This window comes from Haliotis asinina, chromosome 1 (genome assembly GCF_037392515.1).
Source record: "Haliotis asinina isolate JCU_RB_2024 chromosome 1, JCU_Hal_asi_v2, whole genome shotgun sequence".
Taxonomy (NCBI): domain Eukaryota; kingdom Metazoa; phylum Mollusca; class Gastropoda; order Lepetellida; family Haliotidae; genus Haliotis; species Haliotis asinina.
Window position 1 is genome coordinate 88,226,994 of NC_090280.1, and position 22,782 is coordinate 88,249,775.

At 41.1% G+C, this 22,782-nt stretch overlaps 1 protein-coding gene across 1 annotated transcript in view; it reads left to right on the plus strand.

The window, feature by feature from the left end:
- Positions 1-22,782, plus strand: part of LOC137254982 (2-methoxy-6-polyprenyl-1,4-benzoquinol methylase, mitochondrial-like) — a 60,157-nt gene that overhangs the window by 835 nt on the left and 36,540 nt on the right. Inside the window, exons 2-5 of the mRNA XM_067792567.1 lie at positions 1,842-1,991; positions 5,121-5,381; positions 6,373-6,479; positions 10,384-10,472. Of these exons, the coding sequence (XP_067648668.1) occupies positions 1,842-1,991; positions 5,121-5,381; positions 6,373-6,479; positions 10,384-10,472 (607 nt within the window). The remainder of the gene's footprint in view (positions 1-1,841; positions 1,992-5,120; positions 5,382-6,372; positions 6,480-10,383; positions 10,473-22,782) is intronic.

Sequence of the window (22,782 nt, forward strand, 5' to 3'; positions counted from 1 at the left end):
CCCCGACAACACAGTCTACGTCTAGATCATATTCGGCCAACTATTTGTCGTTGTTTTAGGGTACACTCACCGATATCCAAAATATATGTCAGTGGCCTGTAAATAATTAAATAATTATGTCACTGCCAGATGACCTGACATTAATATTGTGAGCAACAATCCTCAAATATTAGTGGAAGGATGAATGTCGGGCTATCATGGTAATGTGCCACGAAATAGTGTGACATGGACCTTCAGTTTCTATTAAGGATACGAGAACACTATAAACATTACGTTATGTTTGAAAAATACCGGTACCGTTCGGAGATTTTTTAGTCACATTTTGTGTACCACATCTTCCAAAATTCTTTGTGAAAGTTGATCCTAGAAATAATGACATTGACTTGTGGACATGTGATCAGATGGTTCATGAACCACAACAGCCAGTTTGACTTGGGCATGATGATATAAATCTCTGAGATGCGTATAAATTTTGAAATGTTATAGCCCTTGGAAGCCCCTTGAGACCTCACCTCTTTGTGTGGCTCAGGCATGCCTGTGTGATGCACACATATGCTTTTTTCCTACCCCAAACAGATGAATACAGATGAAATAATGCATGTAATGTATTGTACTGTATATTGAAATGCATGATTGAATCCTAATAAATAACTAAACATATTTCTGGTCAATACCTGTCACTTTCGCCAACATCTCCTCTGTGTGGAGATTTCTGCAATAGTGGTGTCAATAAAAGTTGAAACCTCTTTGACACTATATAATGATAACTGCTAAATTTCCAAAAATATGAAAAGATAAAAAATGAAAGATAAATTCTATTTGGACCATTAGTGACTTTCAGACAGTTTTCTGATAGCAGTAACTTAGACAGAGAAATTCAGAACATTGCCTTTCAAAACATGAAACAAAGGCAGAGTGATATAAAATATTTTCGAGAATGTCATTAAGTTTCTTAATTACTAGTAAATGAAATAGTTCAAATTGCAGGAGTGCACCCCACTGACCTTAGATATTATTTACTAGTCAACGTTTTATATCGAGAGTTCCAGGAGGTCATAGTTTTGGCCGGACACTTGTGGCGAGTGCTGGGCATATGATGTATGACTGTAAAACTAGGTGACAGTTTCATTTATATCACTAACAATCAGGTGTAACCAAGTGACAGGTTGCATTATCAGAATATTGATTGCACATGTCTCTGCAGTCATATTGCTCTCAGTGACAGTTGATACTGAGAGGAGTGTTGTGGTCAATGTTATGATCTGTCGAACTCTAGAACAGCTCAAAAACACTGATGTCACAGGGAATGTTTTGACAGATGTTAGCTATACTTGAACTAACATTTTCATTCAAAACTTTCATCTCATTCTGCTTTGAGGCAGTCATCAGCATGTTTACCTCTGACCTTCCAAGAAACATCACAAAACCGTGTACCCAATGTGAGTGTACATTACTGATTTGAGCAAGAAAAAGGACATGTCGACATAATCTTCATCTGGTAACTGATTCACACATAAGGAGAAGACTTATCTGACACTATAAATTTAGACCAATAAATACACTGTGGTGGAAAATGTTACCTGCACAAAATGCAACCTCACAATAGAAGCTACCATGCTAGTAGTATTTAACCTGCCTGGATGTAGCATCCCTGATACCCCAAAGCACACAATAAGACATTTAGTAATTCCCCATGTTTTTCTAAAGTTTTTATTTCATATGAAGTATATAGCATTGATACAAGATATTTTCTTTCCATTTAAAGGGTTAAAATTTATTTTGACTGGACTGTATTATGTATGTATGATACAATTTGTAAAATGACCATTGTCTTCTTCCAGTGTATGAAGTATTTGAGAATGTGGCCTCCCGCTATGACCTGATGAACGATACCATGAGTGTTGGGGTGCACAGGTTATGGAAAGATCACTTTCTGGAAAGCATGGCACCAACACCCGGGACCACTCTCATTGATGTAGCAGGGGGAACAGGTTGGTCATGTTTCATCTTATCATCCCATGTAATGCGGGGCGGATATAGTCGTCGCTTTGTCAGTCCGTCCGTCTGTCCATAATCATTTTGTTTCCGGAGCATAACTCAAAAAATGTTCAATATTTTTAGACCATAATTGATAGATATAATAATTTGAACCTATGTTTGTGCCTTTTGCTATTTACAGATTTTTTGCATTTTTATTTTTTTTTGTTTTTCCATGAAATGTTTTGGTTTTAGTCTAATGGTGGGATGGGCTTTGTTTCCGGAGCAGAACTCAAAAACCGTTCAATATTTTCCTGCAAAACATGGCAGATATGTGTGCCAGACCATAAGGTGGTGCCTTTTGCTATTGACAGGTTTTTTGACTTGGCAGATATGTGTGCCAGACCATAAGGTGGTGCCTTTTGCTATTGACAGGTTTTTATCCACTGCAGCATGTTTTGCAGGGGGATATTGATGACTGTGTCTTCTTGTTGTGATTTCTTATTTTCTCTGTTTCCATGGAAATGTTTCGGATTTAGTCTCAAACGTGAGAGGTGTGTTTCGTTTGTGACAAACTCTAAAGTGGTGCCTTTTGCTATTTACAGGTTTTTGTGATTTATCATTTTCTTGGTTTCCATGGAAGCGATTCAGACTCGGTCTCAAAATGGAGGGATGGGCTTTGTTTCCGAAACAGAACTCAAAAACGTTGCAATATCTATCTGCATACCTTGGCAGATATGTGAGGGAGACCCTAAACTGGTGCCTTTTGCTGTTTACAGATTTTTGTGATTTATCATTTTCCCATTTTCCATGGAAGTGATTTGGATATAGTCTCAAAAGGGATGAATGAGTTTCGTTTATAGAGCACAACTCGAAAATTTCTAAATATCTTTCAGCAAAACTTGCCAGATATGTGAGGCAGACCTCAAAGTGGTGCCTTTTGCTATTTGCAGATATTTGTGATTTATCACATTTTCACATTTTCCATGGCAGTGATTCTGACTTAGTCTCAATAGAGAGGGATGGGCTTCGTTTCCAGAGGACAACTATAACACTTTTTGATATCTTTCAGCAAAACTTGGCAGATATGTGAGGCAGACCACAAAGTGGTGCTTTTTGCTATTTACAATGTTTTGGCATTTTTTTTCCCAGTTTCCATGGAAACAATTCAGACTTAGTCTCAACATGGAGGGATGGGCTTCATTTCCAGGGCACAGCTTCAAAACCATTTGGTATCTTTCAACAGATCTTGGCAGATACATGAGACATATCTTGAAGTGGTGCCTTTTGATATTTACAGATATATGGCATGTATAATTTTCATGATTTCCATGGAAGTGATTCAGACTTAGACTAAAAAACATTAAGTAACTGTTAGATGATTTGTCCTTTAAATATGGGGGGATATGTCTTCTTCTAATGACTCTTGTAAATTATTAAAGGTCACATGCAACCAAAAAATCAAACATAATTAAAACACATATATCACTTATTCATGACATATAATATACACTGCTCCTTTTAAAAAAACAAATAAACACAATTATAAGCGTACAATCGCGATTCAAAAGTGCAATATTTTGTACTTGGGCTTACTTCCCCCGAAACGAAGCCCTCGGGAGACCGAACACAGCCGTAGTGGGTGGATATGCAGTCAAGTGAAACGACAGCTTCCGATTGGTTGTTTCATTTGCTGATATGCTAGGTTTCATTGTGTGTACAGAAAGATGATCTGTTTGATGGGCATTTTAGAAGTATAGCCAGTCACCAGAAAGTAAAATTCTTTATGGATAACAACTTCTTTTTGTGTACTTGATCCGTCGTTTCAGTATGGATTCATATACTATTGTCAAACAAAATCATATACACTAAAAGAAGTTGTTATCCATGAAGAATGTGTATAGAGATGTTGGGTTTGGAAAATACATATTCTCTGAATTTGCGCTCGATCCAATAAAAAAATCATGTCAGTAGAGATAGTAAACTACTGCGCGGCTGGAATCTGTCATTCGTCCAAGTACAAAGCAGGACTTGAAACTGACAAGAGTTTGCACCAGTTTCCGTCAGATCCAGTCATCCGAAAAAAATGGATGTAGTTTGTTTGCAACCCACAGACATAAAAACATATCATGTGTATCACATGTGCCTAATTACATAATGTGGCAGACACGGGACTCGGGTGCACGAGTCATAAATCAGCTTATTTTCTTTATGTCGTATAGTCTGATAGGTGTTAAGTTCAAATCGCACGTGGTCAATGACTGAAGCTGTGTATTGCATGTTGTCTTTAGCAGACAGTCAGGCAGACATATAGGTGTGAATAAACCAGACACTGAGCTTTCTCTGTGACAGACACTGCGCACCACAATCAACATGTTTTTTTTACGTAACGAGCAGATTATTTACTTGTTTGTGTACACAACCAAGATTAGACTACTGCTCACGACCTCAGTATGCATACTGTTTCAAGCTCCGCGAATCTATTCAGTGCGCATGCGTTTTGGACGCAGCGCAGCACAGCTGTTGAAACCAGTTTTCCCCCCAGCGCTGGGGGGAATTTAGTGAAACGTTTGAACTCCGATTTCGCGGGCTTTTTTTTCATGGCGTTTTTTTCAACTTTATAGATTGAATTGGCATTTTTTATTATTTGTTTCGGTAATTGCATACCAAAAGGTACCAGAATCTGCAAAGTTGTGTTTTACGTTGCATGTGACCTTTAAGTTGCAGGAACAGGTTTATATATATAGCAGGGAGAACAAGTTCATCATGCTTCTTGATGGAAATGGCTCATTGATATAGCAGGGGAAACAGGTTGGTCATGTTTGTAGGTATATGTTGATAGAAAGTTCATTGATGTAGCAGGGGAAACAGGTCAGTCGTGTTTCTTGATATATGCTGATGGAAAGTTCATTGATTTAGAAGTGGGAACAGGTTGGCCATGTTTCTTGTTATACAGAAATGGCTCATTCATATCGCAGGGGGACTGGTTGGTCATGCCTGTGGACAAATGTGTATTACCTGGCAAACATATAAATACTTGTGATCTTTTATGTACCTTTCAGATATTTTGAACTGACCACAGAAATACAAGAATATGATTTTTTTTATACACTTAAAATTTGTTCTATATTTTTCACATTCAGGTGACATAGCCCTCCGGTTTCTAAGATATATCCAGTCACAAAGATCAACAGAACGTCAACAAGATTTTAATGTGAAAATGCCGAGGGATATAACAGCAAATGTTTATATGGACTCAGTAGAGGAGTATAGCTCTGACAGTTCATCGTCAGATGAGGAGACAGAATCTCCTCAACGCAACTCAGTGGTTACTGTGTGTGATATCAACCAGGCAATGCTGGATGTCGGGAAGGCAAAACTCGAGAAACTGGGATATACAACAGGTTTGTTTGTTTCATGTATTGTAGAACAGGTAAGAGGCGACTAATCGGATCGGGTGGTCAGGCTCGCTGACTTGGTTGACACATGTCATCGGTTCCCAATTGCGCAGATCGATACTCATGTTGTTGGTCACTGGATTGTCTGGTTCAGTGTCAATTATTTACACACCGCCGCCATCTAGCTGGAATATTGCTGAGTGCGGCGTAAAACTAAACTCACTCAGTAGACCAGCCTCCTGTATATGATAGGGTCTTGGGCCTAGATTTTTGAAGCACTCTTAGACCAATGATAATAGCAAATGCTATACATTAACATTAACTGATGACTATCCTAGCACAAAGAGAACTTCGAAAATCTAGGCCCTGATCTACAAACTATTCTTATTGTTACAACCTGTCGTAACTATAACATATGATAGGTTTGCTAATGTCATAGTGGTACAAACATTTTGTGGACCGAGACCCAAACCGGGATCAGACAAACCAGTGATTGACATGAGCTATGATCCACACACTCAGGGTACAATGACAGACATGTCACATAATCCCTAAATTTCAGTCTTTGGTTACTGGATTCACTAAGAGGTTGACATTGCTAACAATTGTAACATCGAAATGATGACTCTCTTAGTAGTCTTACAGATAGCCTTTCACTTCTCAGTTTATCTTGTATCAAGTGACTTTTATGAGAAACTGTAAATGAAATACTATTTCTTAATGTAGTTGATGGTATTTAATCTTATTAATGCTGTTGTGACAGTTTTCCCTTTATGAGAATATGTCCTTAGAACTGGATGTTATATTATTTGTCTGAAAGTGTTAATTCTTCTTACTCTGTTTTGTAGCTGTATCAATGAAATTTCATAATCTTACCCAGTAGAGTTTGAGAGATGCAAGCTAATATGGAAAAAATGTTTATTTTTGTTATAATTTTGTGTCATGGTTGGTCAAATCTTAAACCAAAATATAAAAAAGATGTCAACTTACATTTCAGGAATCAATTGGTTACAAGGAAATGCCGAAAGTCTGCCTCTCGAAGACAATTCCTATGATGTATATACCATTGCTTTTGGCATCAGAAACTGCACCCATATAGACAAGGTAGGTAACTCTGCCTTGTCTCACCGTCCCTAAACCACAATAATATCCCTTCCACCCAGCCCTCCCTGCAATGCTAAAACCCTAAATGAAGCAAGTGGAGATTTCCGAACTCACTAGGAAAGATTGAAGTTATTATATGGGTATGATGTTTGAAGCCTACTTCTGGTGTACCCTGTGATATTGCCAATACTAACATAAAACCCAACTCACTTACTTCATTACTGAAGGCTTTCCTTTCATCCAGATGATTGTGTTTTTGATGTTGTGATGTGACACTGAACAAAATTGAATTTTGAAACATTCTGTAAACAATTACCAGACAATCCAGTGATTTTCATCAAGAGTATCAGTAAGTACAATGTGATATGTTCACATGCACCAACATGGCCGACTTGCTATAACATAACTGGTACAGTGTTAAAATGGGTGGGGCGAGTATGCTTTTTTGCTTCTTTTAATCAATAATCCAGCAATATCATTGTAGGGGACACAAGAAATGGGCTTTGCACGTTGTACCTATGTGAGGTATCTAACCGGAGTCTTCAAAATGGCCAGCGAATGTTTTAACTTCAAGCTACCCAACCATTGATGTTGTGTTAGAATGAGTGAGTGAGTTTTATGCGCCACTCAGCAATATGGTGGTTGTCAACATCATGAGTATCGCTCTGCAATTAGGATACGATCACATGGGTCAAGTCAGCTAACCTGACCACCCGATCTCATTGAGTGCCTCTTGCAACAAGCATGGGTTACTGAAGATCAACTCTAGCCAGGATCTTCACAGGTATATTGTGTTAAAAGTTGCATCAGATCATATACTGTGGAATCAGTTCAGAGCCGTGAGGGTTTTTCAGTTAATATGCTCGACTTATGAATATAAAGTGCCAGGTAAGTATCAGTTAGTTGCTCATGAGCAAGAAGTACAAATTCTGTGGGATTAACTTTGAAAATCAGAAGCTTTGAGGGGAGATCAAAAGCTTTTGAGAACTCACTACCTAAAGTTGTCAAACAGCTCTGTTGCTTGCAGTATAATTTACATTGTCATTTATGAGGTATCTGTGAAAGTTTCAACACCTTGAAACAAACATTATTAATATTGTTATAAAAAGAAGAGAGACACCCTACTAATATGGAGAATTCTGAAACGGAGTATAGAGCTGTAGTTCATGTCCTGACACTTGAGGGTACCAAAGCAAGCAAAATCCAAGAGTGCGGTCCTGACCTGGCACCCACTGATTATGATCTGATTTGGAATTTGAAGTCTCACTTGCATGAGGGTGACTTGCCAATAATGGACTCAAGACTGCAAGTACAGAAGAAGCTTGGTTTAGAGAGCAGTCAGGAGACTTTCATTTCCAGGGCATTGCCAGCTTGCAGCACCAATGGGTAAAGTGTTAGTGTTTCCTCCAGACCACAAAAAGGGCAGGGCGAAGTTTCTACAGAAAAGGGCACCCATGTTTGAAAAGGGCACAAACCATAATAAAAACCAACAAAATGATCAGATTGAGCCTCATGTATTATTAACCTACAGTCTCCTTTTCTTTTTTCTTAGGAAGCTTCAAAGTCGGTGTCATTGTGGCTGTCAGTGTTTAGGCTGATCATAAGATGCTTGTTACAGTTGCTGACTTTCAGTCTGTTCCTGTGCTCCATCATAACTAGCAAGTAATGGGCAGGGCGCAGTAAAAAGGGGCAGGGCACCAGAAAAAAGGGCAGGGCACAGCGCCCTTCTAAAAAGCTCTGGAGGAAACACTAAGTGTACTTAACTGAAGGGAGACTATAGTGAAAAATATAAGTTTGAGACCTGCTCTGACTGTTAATTGTACAGAGAGAGCCCAGATATCCGGATACATTTGTATTTATGTGTGGATAACTGAATATCCAGATATTGGTTTTCTGTCATCCATACTTATGCATGGCAGTGCATATATATACTTCCATTTCAAAATCACCTTCAGTACAGCATTGTCGTTTTGATTTGTCAGTTACAATTAACTCAGTGTCAGATAGGCCTACTAGTCACCACCAGTACCCCGCTGATTGGTCATTAATCTGGATTAGCAGACCTTGTCACGTGTCAAAACATGTGGGCACTTTTGTTTCGCTTCACTTCACACAGTCAGTGGAAGATCAACGCTTCATGCAGATATAAGCGAATTTTGTGTTCATTTGGCTGGTTGGTCCTGAAACGGAAACCACATACCCGTTATAGACATTTACTTTCATAATGTAAGAGCTTGTGTTTTATGAAAATTGACCAGAAGGCGAGATTTTCTGATATTTGGGGTCCGGGTAACTGGGGTCTCACTGTATATCAAGTTCTCAAAATGTTTGGACTTCCCCTTGTATATCAGTGCCTTGAAATTAATTGTTTTTCTGGATTATCTGAAAATCCTGCTCCATGTAAACAAAAACAACTGAAGGAGAAGGACAAGAAACGGAAATTGAAATGAAAGTTTCAACATTCTTGGTTAGACCAGTTCCACTTGCTGGACATTGTGTGGACTCTTCTTTTCTGTGATTTATGCAGCAAGAGGTTCCATTTCCCTTCCTCATAGAGTGTTTGGTTCCTTGATGCTTATTTTAGAGCCAAATCGCCACAGGTTACCATGACAACATCACCACATTGAATCTTTCTTCTTCCTTTAGCTTGTCTCTGTTGATGCTTGAGTGGAAGTTAAAATCAGATACACTTTCTGACACAGTTATTATATGATCAGATACCTCAACCAGGTCTAAATGGATAAAGTTAAACAGTGCTCTCCCTCTAAACCGACATCCCTCTCCCGACATTACCTGTAAAGTCACATACTTATTTGGTCTCAAATTTGTCCCTGTGTAGTATTATATAAGAAACTCAATCCAATTCAAGATCCCAGTATTCTGAAGTCTGACTGTCAAATCTGGCTTCAGTGCAAATTGACTGTCTCTAAACCAACATTGTAATCAATCATCAATCAACACGTATGTTAGAAGTGGCCTGCCAAAGTGTAGTAGGACTAACTGTTAATTACTTGCTAACAACTTGTGCAATGGATTCATAGATTGGTGAAATCACATGTTAAATGCTTGTTATGATCATGTGATAATGACACCGACATTGAGATGATCCCTGTTTAGTGTGAGTATTGCCAGTCAGTGTAACCAACATGTAATATAATAAGAAGTCATGGTCAGTTACTGCACTATAAGTCAATATCTACACGTTGACACTGCTACCAGGAGTGCTTTCATGAATGTGCTTTTCTTTGTTTATTGTATTTTGTCTATGTGTGGTTTAATTTTGGATTGAGTTTCCCAAAATGCTTTCTTAACCAGCATCCCTAATAAATAACATTTTTCACTGGTCCTAAGCAATGTCATTTTAAACAGACAAGGGTTAAAAAATCCCATGGTCCAACGCCTGTGTCAAGTCGGTTTTCATTTTGGGCAATCGAATAATGGTATCTTACTTGTCCGTGGACTAGTAGATAATTTCCACTTATGGTTTCAAACTACAAATAATCTTGGATTTCATTTCATATCTGCTCATAATGAAGCTATTAAAGTTCTCAATGGTAATAGAGTAAGGCCAGTAGAGAGTGAAGTTATCACTCTTCGATTAATAGTCCAGTAAACATTAACATCACGCATTGTGTCATAATCATAAGATCAGGGCAAGTGAAAAATTATTCAGGACAAATTACTTTCTTGAAGTCACTTGCCCTGTGGCAAGTGGCTTTTCCAAATATTTTTGAACCCCTGGACAGAATCCACTGTATTTGATGGTCATTGAAGTAGCCAAGTGGTTACAGCATTCTCGCCTCACACCATAAACCCCAGTTTGATTCCCCACATTTTTATAATGTGTAGAGCCAAGGTTCGTATTTTGGAGACTGGTTCCATGTCCTTACGTTGTGTCTTTCAGGTTCTGTCAGAGGCATATAGGGTTCTGAAGCCTGGGGGCAGATTCATGTGCCTGGAGTTTAGTCAAGTCAACAATCTATTCCTCCGATCGTAAGTATGATTAGATATTCAGTTTCAATTACAAGTATTTGTTTTTTACATGGTCTTTGTTTAAAAGGGCAATATTTTGTACTTGGGTTTACCTCTCTCAAAACAAAGCAGCTGCAATACAAAACCCAGTCAGAGCTGGTGGGTGTGCACTCATGTGTAGGAAAGCCTTATCATTGGCCACTGGTTCATTTGACGATATGCTTAGCCAGCTCTTTGTTTATGGCTTATAAGCCCAATATGTGTTAGTTTCAAATTTGTTAGTGATTGAAGTTGTGCATTGCATATTGTCATTAGTAGACAGAAAGGCAGAGCTATAGGTGTCAATAAACCAGACATTGAGTTTTCTTTGTGACAGAGCCTGCTTATCACAATCAACATGTTTTTTAACAAGTAGATTATTTACTTGTTTGTGTACACAACCAAGCCTGCTGCTCACAACCTCATACTCCAGACAGGCATACAATTTCAAGCTCCTCGAACCTACTCACTGAGCATGCGTCATGGGTTGTTGAAACCACTTTTTCCCCACGATGCTGGGGAAAAATTTGAACGCTGATTTCGCAGGCTTTTTTATCAGCTTTATAGGTTGAATTGGCATTTTTGATGATTTGTTTGAGTAAGTGCACACCGATAGGTATCAGAATCTGCAAAGTTGTGTATTATGTTGCATGTGACCTTTAAAAACCTTTCAATACTCTCATCTCCTTGCCACATACATGCCAAAACATTTGACATAATCATAACTTGTAGACAAATTTGCGAAGAGTATTTTGCCATTGCAAAGGATACCGATCACTTTGTCCTCTTGTTTTTATTGGTTTGACAAAATGGGCCTGCAGATTTCATTCAGGGCCTGCAGATTTTAAAGCCTGCAGGCACTCATGGCTAGCTAGCAAATTAAAGTATTGTAAACACTGGTGCCATTGGACGGACCTTATTTTATACACTGCCCTGCCTCATATAAATCTAGACAGGTTATGCATTCAACTGGCAAAACATAAGCTTTCTATTCAAAGTCCTTAATATTCAACTATTTGTTATAATCAGTGAGAAGGGAATACAGGTTTCACTTCATCCCATATATCATAGTTCTTGCTGTGGTGAACTGCTGACACAGTTCCTGCTGTTGAGTTCTGCTGACATAGCTCCTGCTGTTGTGATGAGCTTCTGACACAGTCCCTCTGTTGTGTTCTTCTGACATAGCTCCTTCTGTTGTGGTGTGCTGCTGAAACAGTTACTGCTGTTGTGATGAACTGCTGTCACAGTTCCTGCCGTTTTGATGAGCTGCTGACATAGATCCTTCTGTTGTGGTGTGCTGCTGAAACAGTTCCTGCTGTTGTGATGAGCTGCTGAAACAGTTCCTGCTGTTGTGATGAACAGCTGACACAGATCCTGCTGTTTTTGGCGAGCTGCTGACACAGATCCTGCTTTTGTGGTGTGATGCTGATAAAGATCCTGCTGTGGTGATGAGCTGCTCACACTGTTCCTACTGTTGTGATGAGCTGCTGACACAGTTCCTGCAGTTGTGATGAGCTTCTCACACAATTCCTGCTGTTGTGGTGAGCTGCCCTCACAGTTTCTGCTTTTGTGGTGAGCTGCTCTCACAGTCCCTGCTGCTGTGATGCGCTACTGATACAGTTAGGGCTGTTTTGTTGTGCCGCTGACACAGTTCCTGCAGTTGTGGTGAGCTGCTGACACAACTCCTGCTGTTGTGGTGAGCTGCTCTCACAGTTTCTGCTTTTGTGGTGAGCTGCTCTCCCAGTTCCTGGGCTGTGATGTGCTACTGACACAGTTCCTGCTGTTGTGTTCTGCTGAGACAGTTCCTTCAGTTAAGAGCTGCTTATACAGTGTGTATGTAAAGTTTTTTGTCTGTACATTTTGTTAGTACACATTGGCTGCTACATCAAACATACATCTGTACATGACAGATATGTTTAATGTACCAAGGTTTTTGTTAAATAACATGTAAATACAGTTCAGAATAATGTCATTGGTTGTTCTAACTAGAAGAATTACGGTATATATGAAGATGCAGCAATAAACCATCCCAAAACACTTCACAGGTGTCCCGTATCACTTAATGTGATAACTCCTCAAACATCATAGGATATTGATGTGGCCCTAAGGGAGTAATTCCACCAAGGGAGGGAGGTGCCAGGCCATGTAGTAAACACATCAGAGTCCAGGGATGGGAAGGGCAGGGGTCTCAGAGGAAGGTTGGGGTATGGAGGAAGGGCAACATATGATATTTATGTGTTTCAGACTTAACTGCATGAGGCTACAAGCCTGATCTTCAGCCGTTTCTATGTACTGCACTGAGGGGGAAAGGTCAGTCAGAATCTGGCTGATGGATGGAAACTATCACATGTTGACTTTGTAAATTATGTATGTAGCAAGCTCTCTCTCAGCTTGTGGTACACACTGCCAGGAGAATGTTCTGTAATCAGTGTTCGATATGTGGGAAATCCTGAGATCCTGGCTTGAAGCGAGGGTGCTGTGTAAACCTGAGGGTAGCCCCCAAACATTAAACTTTTGATATGGCTTTAGCTTTACCCCTACGCTTTTATGTTTAATTCCAAGACCTGTAGTCATCATAAATGTTGCAGGGACAGTAAAGTAGCTTACTTATTAAAGCATCCGCTCATCACCCGGTGTAAATTCACTCAGTTCGTCATGATATTGTTGAGATATTGCCTACGTGACGTTTAGTATTAACTCACTCAATTAAATATTACTTTAAGCTGAGTATTTGTTTATTATTGTTATGTATAATAAACAAAAGACAAAAAACAAAGACTAAATCCCTGATGCAGTGACTGATGTCTTGAACATCAATCCATGGGAGTGGTATATGACAAGCACCAACCGGCATGCCTGTCAACCCGAAGCCGTTATTTGCTTGTTATGACAAAACCCTTGCAATACACAAGATTCCTACAGACCACAGGCCTGCACATCATGTTAGAGAGTGTTAAAAGATAGAGTTAGCTGCTAGTATGTTAGTCAGAGGCTGGTAAAAATGTGGAAGGACTAGTGTTTTTTGTAAAAGTAAAAAGTTACTGTACAGGAAAGGCAAGTCTAAAGCTGCGTCTGGTTTGAAAAATGGTATCTTGCCCTGAGTGTGGATCATGTACCTTAAACTGACAGAAATATTATTGTTTGATGTGACATGTGTTGTTTGTTTGTCCAGTCAGAAGTATGTAATTACAGACAGACCAAGGGTCTAGTTATTAAGATACCTTGTAGGATGAGTTACTCTCTGGCATGTAGTATTGGGGTCATTAGGCCACATATGAAGGGAAACTAACGGAAAGTTTAACCAGGTGTTTTCTTTTGATATAAGAAGAAATAAAACGATGCAACTACCAAATCAAAATCAAAATCAAAATAACTTTAACATGTTTAGTAATAACGAAGATAATTCAGTAACGAGTCTGTGAAGCGAAGGTTAGTGCTTAAATGGGACATTTAAAAAAGAAAGTAAAATGATTCTGCTCAACATTAAGGGGAAAAACAAGGAGTGATTGTCATACACTGTAACAAGTATTTTGAAAGCAGCAATGTGCAAATAGATACAAGCACATACTCACACAGTCACACACACACACTCTGCCATTCTCCAAAAACACCTCTTTCAATGCTATGTTTCACGGATCCCTTTATTACTCACCCATTGAAGATAACACTGTCTGATCATATACAGTGTAATTGCAACGCATGCTGCCATACATGACATCAAAGTGGTTTACAGTTATATAATACACGGGATATCATTTAGTAGTCTCTGTATTTCCTTGTGCATATGAAATGTGACTTGTCAGCACTTTGAGCATTGAGTCAGCACTATATGAATACTCTTATTATTATTATCAAGATGACTGGACAAACAAAAATTCACCCTGTACTCATTGGGCAGTTTTCAGTGATTCAGGAACCCTCAATACCCATGATTTGTTTCAATGAGTAGTATAGGGAATGGGGAGAAAAACCGGTAGCGGGTACACTTTGCTCAGAAGCTTCTGAATATAGCTAATTCTGCTACCAGCATATATATTTCAACAAGACCCTTCGATAAGACCACTTTTCGGCTGCTCCCAATTACTCCCAATTATAGTGTATTCCCAATTAGAGCTATGCGGGTACATAGACATAGAAATATGCCAGGAACCAAGCTCTCGCGAGAAGCATATACCGAGATCCGATCGGGTCGTTTGTCCATTCGGGAAGCGAAGAGGAAGTATCACATATCGCAAGCTCGATACACACGGATCCGAGGTGGTATAGACAAACCCACAACTCCCGATATATCCGAAGACTTGGAGGCCCTGCTGCAGAAGTGTCGCCCCATGTTGCTTTCCGACCGAGAGAAACAAATCCTGGAGCAATCGGGACACACCTTCTACGAACACTACCAGATCCCCAAACAGTTTCTCGAACTCTACTTGCTGTGCTTTCGTCCACTAGTAGAAGCCGGCAAAATAGTTGATTTTGTCTACATCTACCCACCCAACCAATTTCAACCCTCGGCGGGCAAACTCCGAATCATTCTCGCTGATAACTGCTATCCGGGCCCCAAGGACAGACACAACCGATGCACCGACTGCCTAGCCACTCTATCGGAACTGCCTGCTCTCTTCGGACCCGACAACTCTACGTGCAAGTGTGGTGCCACCGACCACTGCGTCGACAGCAAGAAATGCATTCTCTGGGAACAGAAAGCGATAGACTACACACCCCAGGAGCGACTTCCACTCGAGGTTCCAGAAGAGATCGAGGTTGACAGCTGTTGTGTGAATATAGAGAACCTATACGACAACGCCTGCCTTTTCTGGAGCATAAAATACGCACTCCTCATCAACAAATTGATGGACTGTTGTACGTGTAAGGAGAAAGAGTCTTGTATCTTATGGCGGTTATCGGAGAAAGCAGAGGTACCACAGGGGCGGGGTAATATTTGGCATACCCCATTACCCGACTATGGTGGACCCAAGCATATGGAAGTAGCACCCCCTCCATGTAGCGAACACAAAAAAGCTGCGAACGTCCCAGAAGGAGTCTACTTATGCAAAAAGTTTGCTGTAGCGGGACACGAAGGGAAGAACCGGCTGTTATTGCTACTCGATCCCCCGACTGGGGAAACGATTCCAGTCTATGGCTACAAGATACGAGAAACGATTCGGGCTGCCGGGGGAATAGAACGCCTACGGTTAGTGCGGGAACCGTTTCTATGCAAGCTCGGTAAAATCTGCTACTCACCTATATCAGAAAAGAAAGACGATAGAGAAATCGAATTACTGCTTCCAGACATTGGACGAGAATAGGTCCGGCAGCTCGCCTAGTATTTTGGTAGATGCAGTCGTGGGCTTACAAAGGACGAATACTTATCTAGGCTAGTTTTTCGTATTCCAACTGCTTTTCGTGGTACCCTACTACTTTTTTCCCCTCAAAAAACAACACTCTACTGCATAATGAAGGGATCCCCACGTTTCGTCTTGGGTGTTTCTACCTTCTCGGTCGGTGTGTGCACTGATTTGCTGTGCTTCCAGGTCTTGTAGACGACCTTCCAGAGAAAAACAGCGGCTAGCGAAAGGTAGGTCCACCTTTGGGCTGTTTCTAGTATCTGCCGCACCTTCTGAATATCCAGATGGGTCTCTTCTTGTTCCTCCTCAACGTTTTCTATTTCCTCTTCCTCATTGTCCTTATCCAGCATCGACAAGATGTCGACCAACAAATTCGTGGTTTGCTCCATATGAGCCGGCAACGTATTCGTGGTTTGTTCCAAACGAGCCGACATCGCTGCAGTTTGCTTCACACTAGCCTCTAGCCTCCCCAAGCGGTTGTAGAAGTCCTGGATGGTGGGCACAGTCGGCTCTGCAGCAGGCAATACGCTGCCGGCAGACGTCTCACTAGCGAGAGCAGGCAATACGCTCTCGCTAGGGGGTAAGATGGCCGCAGGCAATACGCTGCCGGCAGACGTCTCACTAGCGGGAGCAGGCAATACGTCTGTGCTGGTCGGAGGTTCTACAGCAGGCTCTCGCCATATGTCGTAGAGTCTTGTGGATCCAATACCGAAGCGCTTTTTGACCTCGCTTGCTGGGAGCACCCCTCGAAGGGAGCGTATTTCTTGGACCTTTTCCGAAGACAAATCTCTTCTTGGTGGCATGGGGTGTTTTTCCTGGGAATATATATATATACCATACTTCCTACTTGTCTATATAGGAACCAATCCTCTCCCAGGAAACTTCTAATAATGCTTAGCAATGCTTAGCAATGCTTAGCAAATGCTTAATAATACTAAGCATTTGCTAAGCATTGCTAAGCATTGCTAAGCATTATTAGAAGTTTCCTGGGAGAGGATTGGTTCCTATATAGACAAGTAGGAAGTATGGTATATATATATATTCCCAGGAAAAACACCCCATGCCACCAAGAAGAGATTTGTCTTCGGAAAAGGTCCAAGAAATACGCTCCCTTCGAGGGGTGCTCCCAGCAAGCGAGGTCAAAAAGCGCTTCGGTATTGGATCCACAAGACTCTACGACATATGGCGAGAGCCTGCTGTAGAACCTCCGACCAGCACAGACGTATTGCCTGCTCCCGCTAGTGAGACGTCTGCCGGCAGCGTATTGCCTGCGGCCATCTTACCCCCTAGCGAGAGCGTATTGCCTGCTCTCGCTAGTGAGACGTCTGCCGGCAGCGTATTGCCTGCTGCAGAGCCGACTGTGCCCACCATCCAGGACTTCTACAACCGCTTGGGGAGGCTAGAGGCTAGTGTGAAGCAAACTGCAGCGATGTCGGCTCGTTTGGAACAAACCACGAATACGTTGCCGGCTCATATGGAGCAAACCACGAATTTGTTGGTCGACATCTTGTCGATGCTGGATAAGGACAATGAGGAAGAGGAAATAGAAAACGTTGAGGAGGAACAAGAAGAGACCCATCTGGATATTCAGAAGGTGCGGCAGATACTAGAAACAGCCCAAAGGTGGACCTACCTTTCGCTAGCCGCTGTTTTTCTCTGGAAGGTCGTCTACAAGACCTGGAAGCACAGCAAATCAGTGCACACACCGACCGAGAAGGTAGAAACACCCAAGACGAAACGTGGGGATCCCTTCATTATGCAGTAGAGTGTTGTTTTTTGAGGGGAAAAAAGTAGTAGGGTACCACGAAAAGCAGTTGGAATACGAAAAACTAGCCTAGATAAGTATTCGTCCTTTGTAAGCCCACGACTGCATCTACCAAAATACTAGGCGAGCTGCCGGACCTATTCTCGTCCAATGTCTGGAAGCAGTAATTCGATTTCTCTATCGTCTTTCTTTTCTGATATAGGTGAGTAGCAGATTTTACCGAGCTTGCATAGAAACGGTTCCCGCACTAACCGTAGGCGTTCTATTCCCCCGGCAGCCCGAATCGTTTCTCGTATCTTGTAGCCATAGACTGGAATCGTTTCCCCAGTCGGGGGATCGAGTAGCAATAACAGCCGGTTCTTCCCTTCGTGTCCCGCTACAGCAAACTTTTTGCATAAGTAGACTCCTTCTGGGACGTTCGCAGCTTTTTTGAGTTCGCTACATGGAGGGGGTGCTACTTCCATATGCTTGGGTCCACCATAGTCGGGTAATGGGGTATGCCAAATATTACCCCGCCCCTGTGGTACCTCTGCTTTCTCCGATAACCGCCATAAGATACAAGACTCTTTCTCCTTACACGTACAACAGTCCATCAATTTGTTGATGAGGAGTGCGTATTTTATGCTCCAGAAAAGGCAGGCGTTGTCGTATAGGTTCTCTATATTCACACAACAGCTGTCAACCTCGATCTCTTCTGGAACCTCGAGTGGAAGTCGCTCCTGGGGTGTGTAGTCTATCGCTTTCTGTTCCCAGAGAATGCATTTCTTGCTGTCGACGCAGTGGTCGGTGGCACCACACTTGCACGTAGAGTTGTCGGGTCCGAAGAGAGCAGGCAGTTCCGATAGAGTGGCTAGGCAGTCGGTGCATCGGTTGTGTCTGTCCTTGGGGCCCGGATAGCAGTTATCAGCGAGAATGATTCGGAGTTTGCCCGCCGAGGGTTGAAATTGGTTGGGTGGGTAGATGTAGACAAAATCAACTATTTTGCCGGCTTCTACTAGTGGACGAAAGCACAGCAAGTAGAGTTCGAGAAACTGTTTGGGGATCTGGTAGTGTTCGTAGAAGGTGTGTCCCGATTGCTCCAGGATTTGTTTCTCTCGGTCGGAAAGCAACATGGGGCGACACTTCTGCAGCAGGGCCTCCAAGTCTTCGGATATATCGGGAGTTGTGGGTTTGTCTATACCACCTCGGATCCGTGTGTATCGAGCTTGCGATATGTGATACTTCCTCTTCGCTTCCCGAATGGACAAACGACCCGATCGGATCTCGGTATATGCTTCTCGCGAGAGCTTGGTTCCTGGCATATTTCTATGTCTATGTACCCGCATAGCTCTAATTGGGAATACACTATAATTGGGAGTAATTGGGAGCAGCCGAAAAGTGGTCTTATCGAAGGGTCTTGTTGAAATATATATGCTGGTAGCAGAATTAGCTATATTCAGAAGCTTCTGAGCAAAGTGTACCCGCTACCGGTTTTTCTCCCCATTCCCTATACTACTCAATGTATAGCTTAGTTCTATTTCATGTTCTGTATGACAGTAATATTCTCATGTGTAGTAGTCTCAAACCATCTACACAGATGCGCCACAGACTGGGATTGGGATAAATGGAGGATATTTGTTCTTATGATTTTTTCTTATTGTGTCTGGAAAACATTAATTTTCCATCTTGGCTTCAGGTTTTCACATTTGCAAGATGAGATAAAGATGGTATTTTGCACAACAATATTGGCAGTGTTTGTTCCTTATCCTACATCGATAACATTAAACAGGAAGCTCCAGAGTTGGGGAGTTGTTTCTGAATTCTGCTCATTGTTTTGCTGTTGACAGTTTGAAGCTGCAGACTTGGCTGTGCAGGGTTGCATCTCTTAGGTACTCTAGGATCTGCTGAGTCACTGATTTACTCTGATTTTGATCACTTGTCATCAGCACTATTTTCCCACTATTTTGTGATAACAAATGTCTGTGACTGACAACACTGAATTTTTTTCGCAGTAGAATTGCCTCCCTTTAGTGTTCCATGATCCTATGACCACTTGTTCTAGTCTCATCTGAGGCAGGCAATACTATGGGATTTATTCCAGCATTATTGATAGAACTCATCCTCATTAATCACCATCAGATTTCTGATATATGAGTGAGTGAGTTCAGTTTTACGCCCTACTGGGCAATATTCCAGCTATGTGGCGACAGTCTGTAAAGAACTGAGTCTCGACCAGACAATCAGGGGCTTCAGTGTGATGAGTGAACTGGCTTTAACCACTTGGTTGTATCATGTCCCATAAAGCGCTGACGTGGAGGGTGGTAGTAACATTCATGCACACACTGGTGGCTTAATCTTGGCTTGTCATCAATACAACTGGAAACTCTATGTATCATGATGACTTACACCCATGAAGACCATTATTCTAATGGGGTGTTGGGGTAGCCTAGTAGTTTAAGTGTTCACTCATCACCCCAAAGACCTGTTTTTGATTCCCCACATGGGTACAATGTGTGAAGCTCATTTCTGGTGTCCCCTGCTGTGATATTGCTTGAATACTGGTAAAGGCAGTGTAAAAGTACACATTCACCTGTTGTTCTAGCAGTGCAGAGGTGGCAGGGTACCCTAGCTGTTTAAGCGTTTGCTCAGTACGCTTAGGGTTCCATTCCCTACATGGGTACAATGTGTGAAGCCCATATCTCATGTCCTTGTCATGACAGTGCTGGAATCTTGCTAAAAAAGGCATTAAACTCATTTCCCTCACTACCTTACAACAGAGTATACAGTTTTAACAGCCTCCAACTTATTTGTATGAATCATAGATTGGAAATACTGATCTGTTGTGAAAACATTGAGAAAGAAACATTCAAGGTCATCAGTGAAAGAAATTCCATTATAAATTATAAGAAAATATGATGCTCGTGACATGAATTCTGAACCGGAGCTATCATAACAACTGGATTCTGTGTATATATTATAAATGAGTCTCAAGATAATTTATACACTAGATAATGTTGTGCAGAGTGAAAGTATTGGATACCAGAATGCCTGAACTGACATTTTCCAAAATGGATGAAATCTAAGCGGTGTACTGTGAAAGAAACTAAGGTACACCTACAGAATACCGGATACCTACCAGCCACATTGTTTAGTGTCACATCACCAAACACTAACCCTAACCCTAAACCTTCTTCTAACCCTAACATTACCCTAACCCTATCCAAAAGTAAATTTGCTTGCTTTCAAAGATGGCGGAAGGTATCTGGTATTTTGTAGTCGTGCCTAAACTAGACCAGACCAACAATTTAATCATTGATATTGAGACACAAGTCAGGAAGGTTCTGTCTTTGTTATCGTCCATATATGAACCTACAGTGACACAGGTTTGGAGCTAATATCAGCATTATTAAAAGCAGTCACTTATTTTCAAGTTGGCAGCTTTGCAAACATCCTCTGTATTCCTGAATTACAGTCCTGACTGTTTATAAAAAAGATAATTATTCAAAGGGTACTTTTCACGATTGTCTTCACTGACAATGGAAAGAAATGTCTTCGCATGAAAACTGCTGACTGAGCAGCTGCCATCAATTATTGACTGTTTTACAGAGAATGTTTAAATGTCACGACCTTGACGAGCGGCCTTGTCTTTAGGTGCTCTACATAACTGATATTTAACTATTAACTTTTTAAAAACATTCTTGTGAGTCATTTCTATATTTTTTAGATATTTTGTATAACTTGAGACATTTCAATTAATCAGGTGCTGGTTCAAGTGTTAATCGTTAAAATAATAGCATTTGTGGTGGTAGTGATGATGATGATGATGATGATGATGATGATGATGATGATGAACAACTTTTTACCCAAATCAACACATCATCGTCATTGTCGTTGTCATCATCATCATCATCATCATCATCATCATCATCATCATCATGTAGTACCACAGTGCCATATCTAACGCTTTTACATATTCAGCTTGATTTGTTGTCCATCATCTTCATCACTGCTATGAGCATTATTTACGTAAGCAAGAGCCTTTTTTCCAAATTGAAACATGATAAAATTATAGTTCCAGTACAATGTAGTACCGCAGGGCCATCCAGCAGCATAGGAAACCTATGCCAGACATGAGCAGTAATCAAATCAAGCGATATATAATTCATGTAATATACATTGTCAGCAGTTTGAACCCGTGTGTACAATATTGTGTAATATGGCACAGACTATGCAATGCAGCAACACTTTGTGTGCTGGCCAGCTATTGATTATCGCTACCTTTGGGGAACTCCTCACACTCTGTTGTGGAACAGGAGACGCATATCTCTAGCACTGTGTCGTTTAAGTCCGCGCATAAATTTTCCAAATCATGGAGGGCTATTTTTCCATGAATCCTCAGAAATCTGTGGATTTAAATGCAAATGAGTCAATCTAAATCCGGGGAGAAAATATTCAAGTACCCACATTTGCATCTCTTGGGCTACCAATTTTCAGAATTTCACCGTAACTTCCTTAGATACATTGCTGCGTCCCCCAGACCCCAACTGATTTTCAGCTGAAATCACTTTCACCTGTTGCCATCCCTGTCACATGCAAAAATGTATTGTGTCATACATTGATCAGTGGAAGTGACACATAGAGCTCCAGCTCTGGGAAATAGTTCTGTCAGATTTACCATATCCTATTAATAAATTAATCAGGGCCTATCGGTGATGCAACATGTGGCTTTATCTCTTTGCACAGAAGGATCAGCATAGCTCTAGTATGAGGTAGCCTAGTGGTTAAGCCATTTGCTCATCGCACTAAACATCTGGGTTCTATTCTCCTCATGGGCACAATGTGTTAAGCCCATTTCTGGTAGCCCCTGCAGTTATATTGTTGGAATATTGCTACAAGTGGTGTAAAACCAAACTCACTCACCCACTCACTAGGATGGTATCATAGCACGTGTTCTGAAATGTCATGATGTCATGTTCAGAATTAATCATGGAGGACTCTGTATGTGTTTTTGTTTTTTTCTTTTATTTTTTGATTGTTGCACAGAAGAATCAACCCAACGTACTCTAGCGTGGTGCCATACTACCTTGCTCTCAATTGTCCTGTTATGTTATTCAGACTGTATTAATCAGACCCACAGGTGATAGCAGTTTGTATTGTAGTGTCGACATGACTGATGTCACAAAGTCAACAATCTTAAGATCTCCCC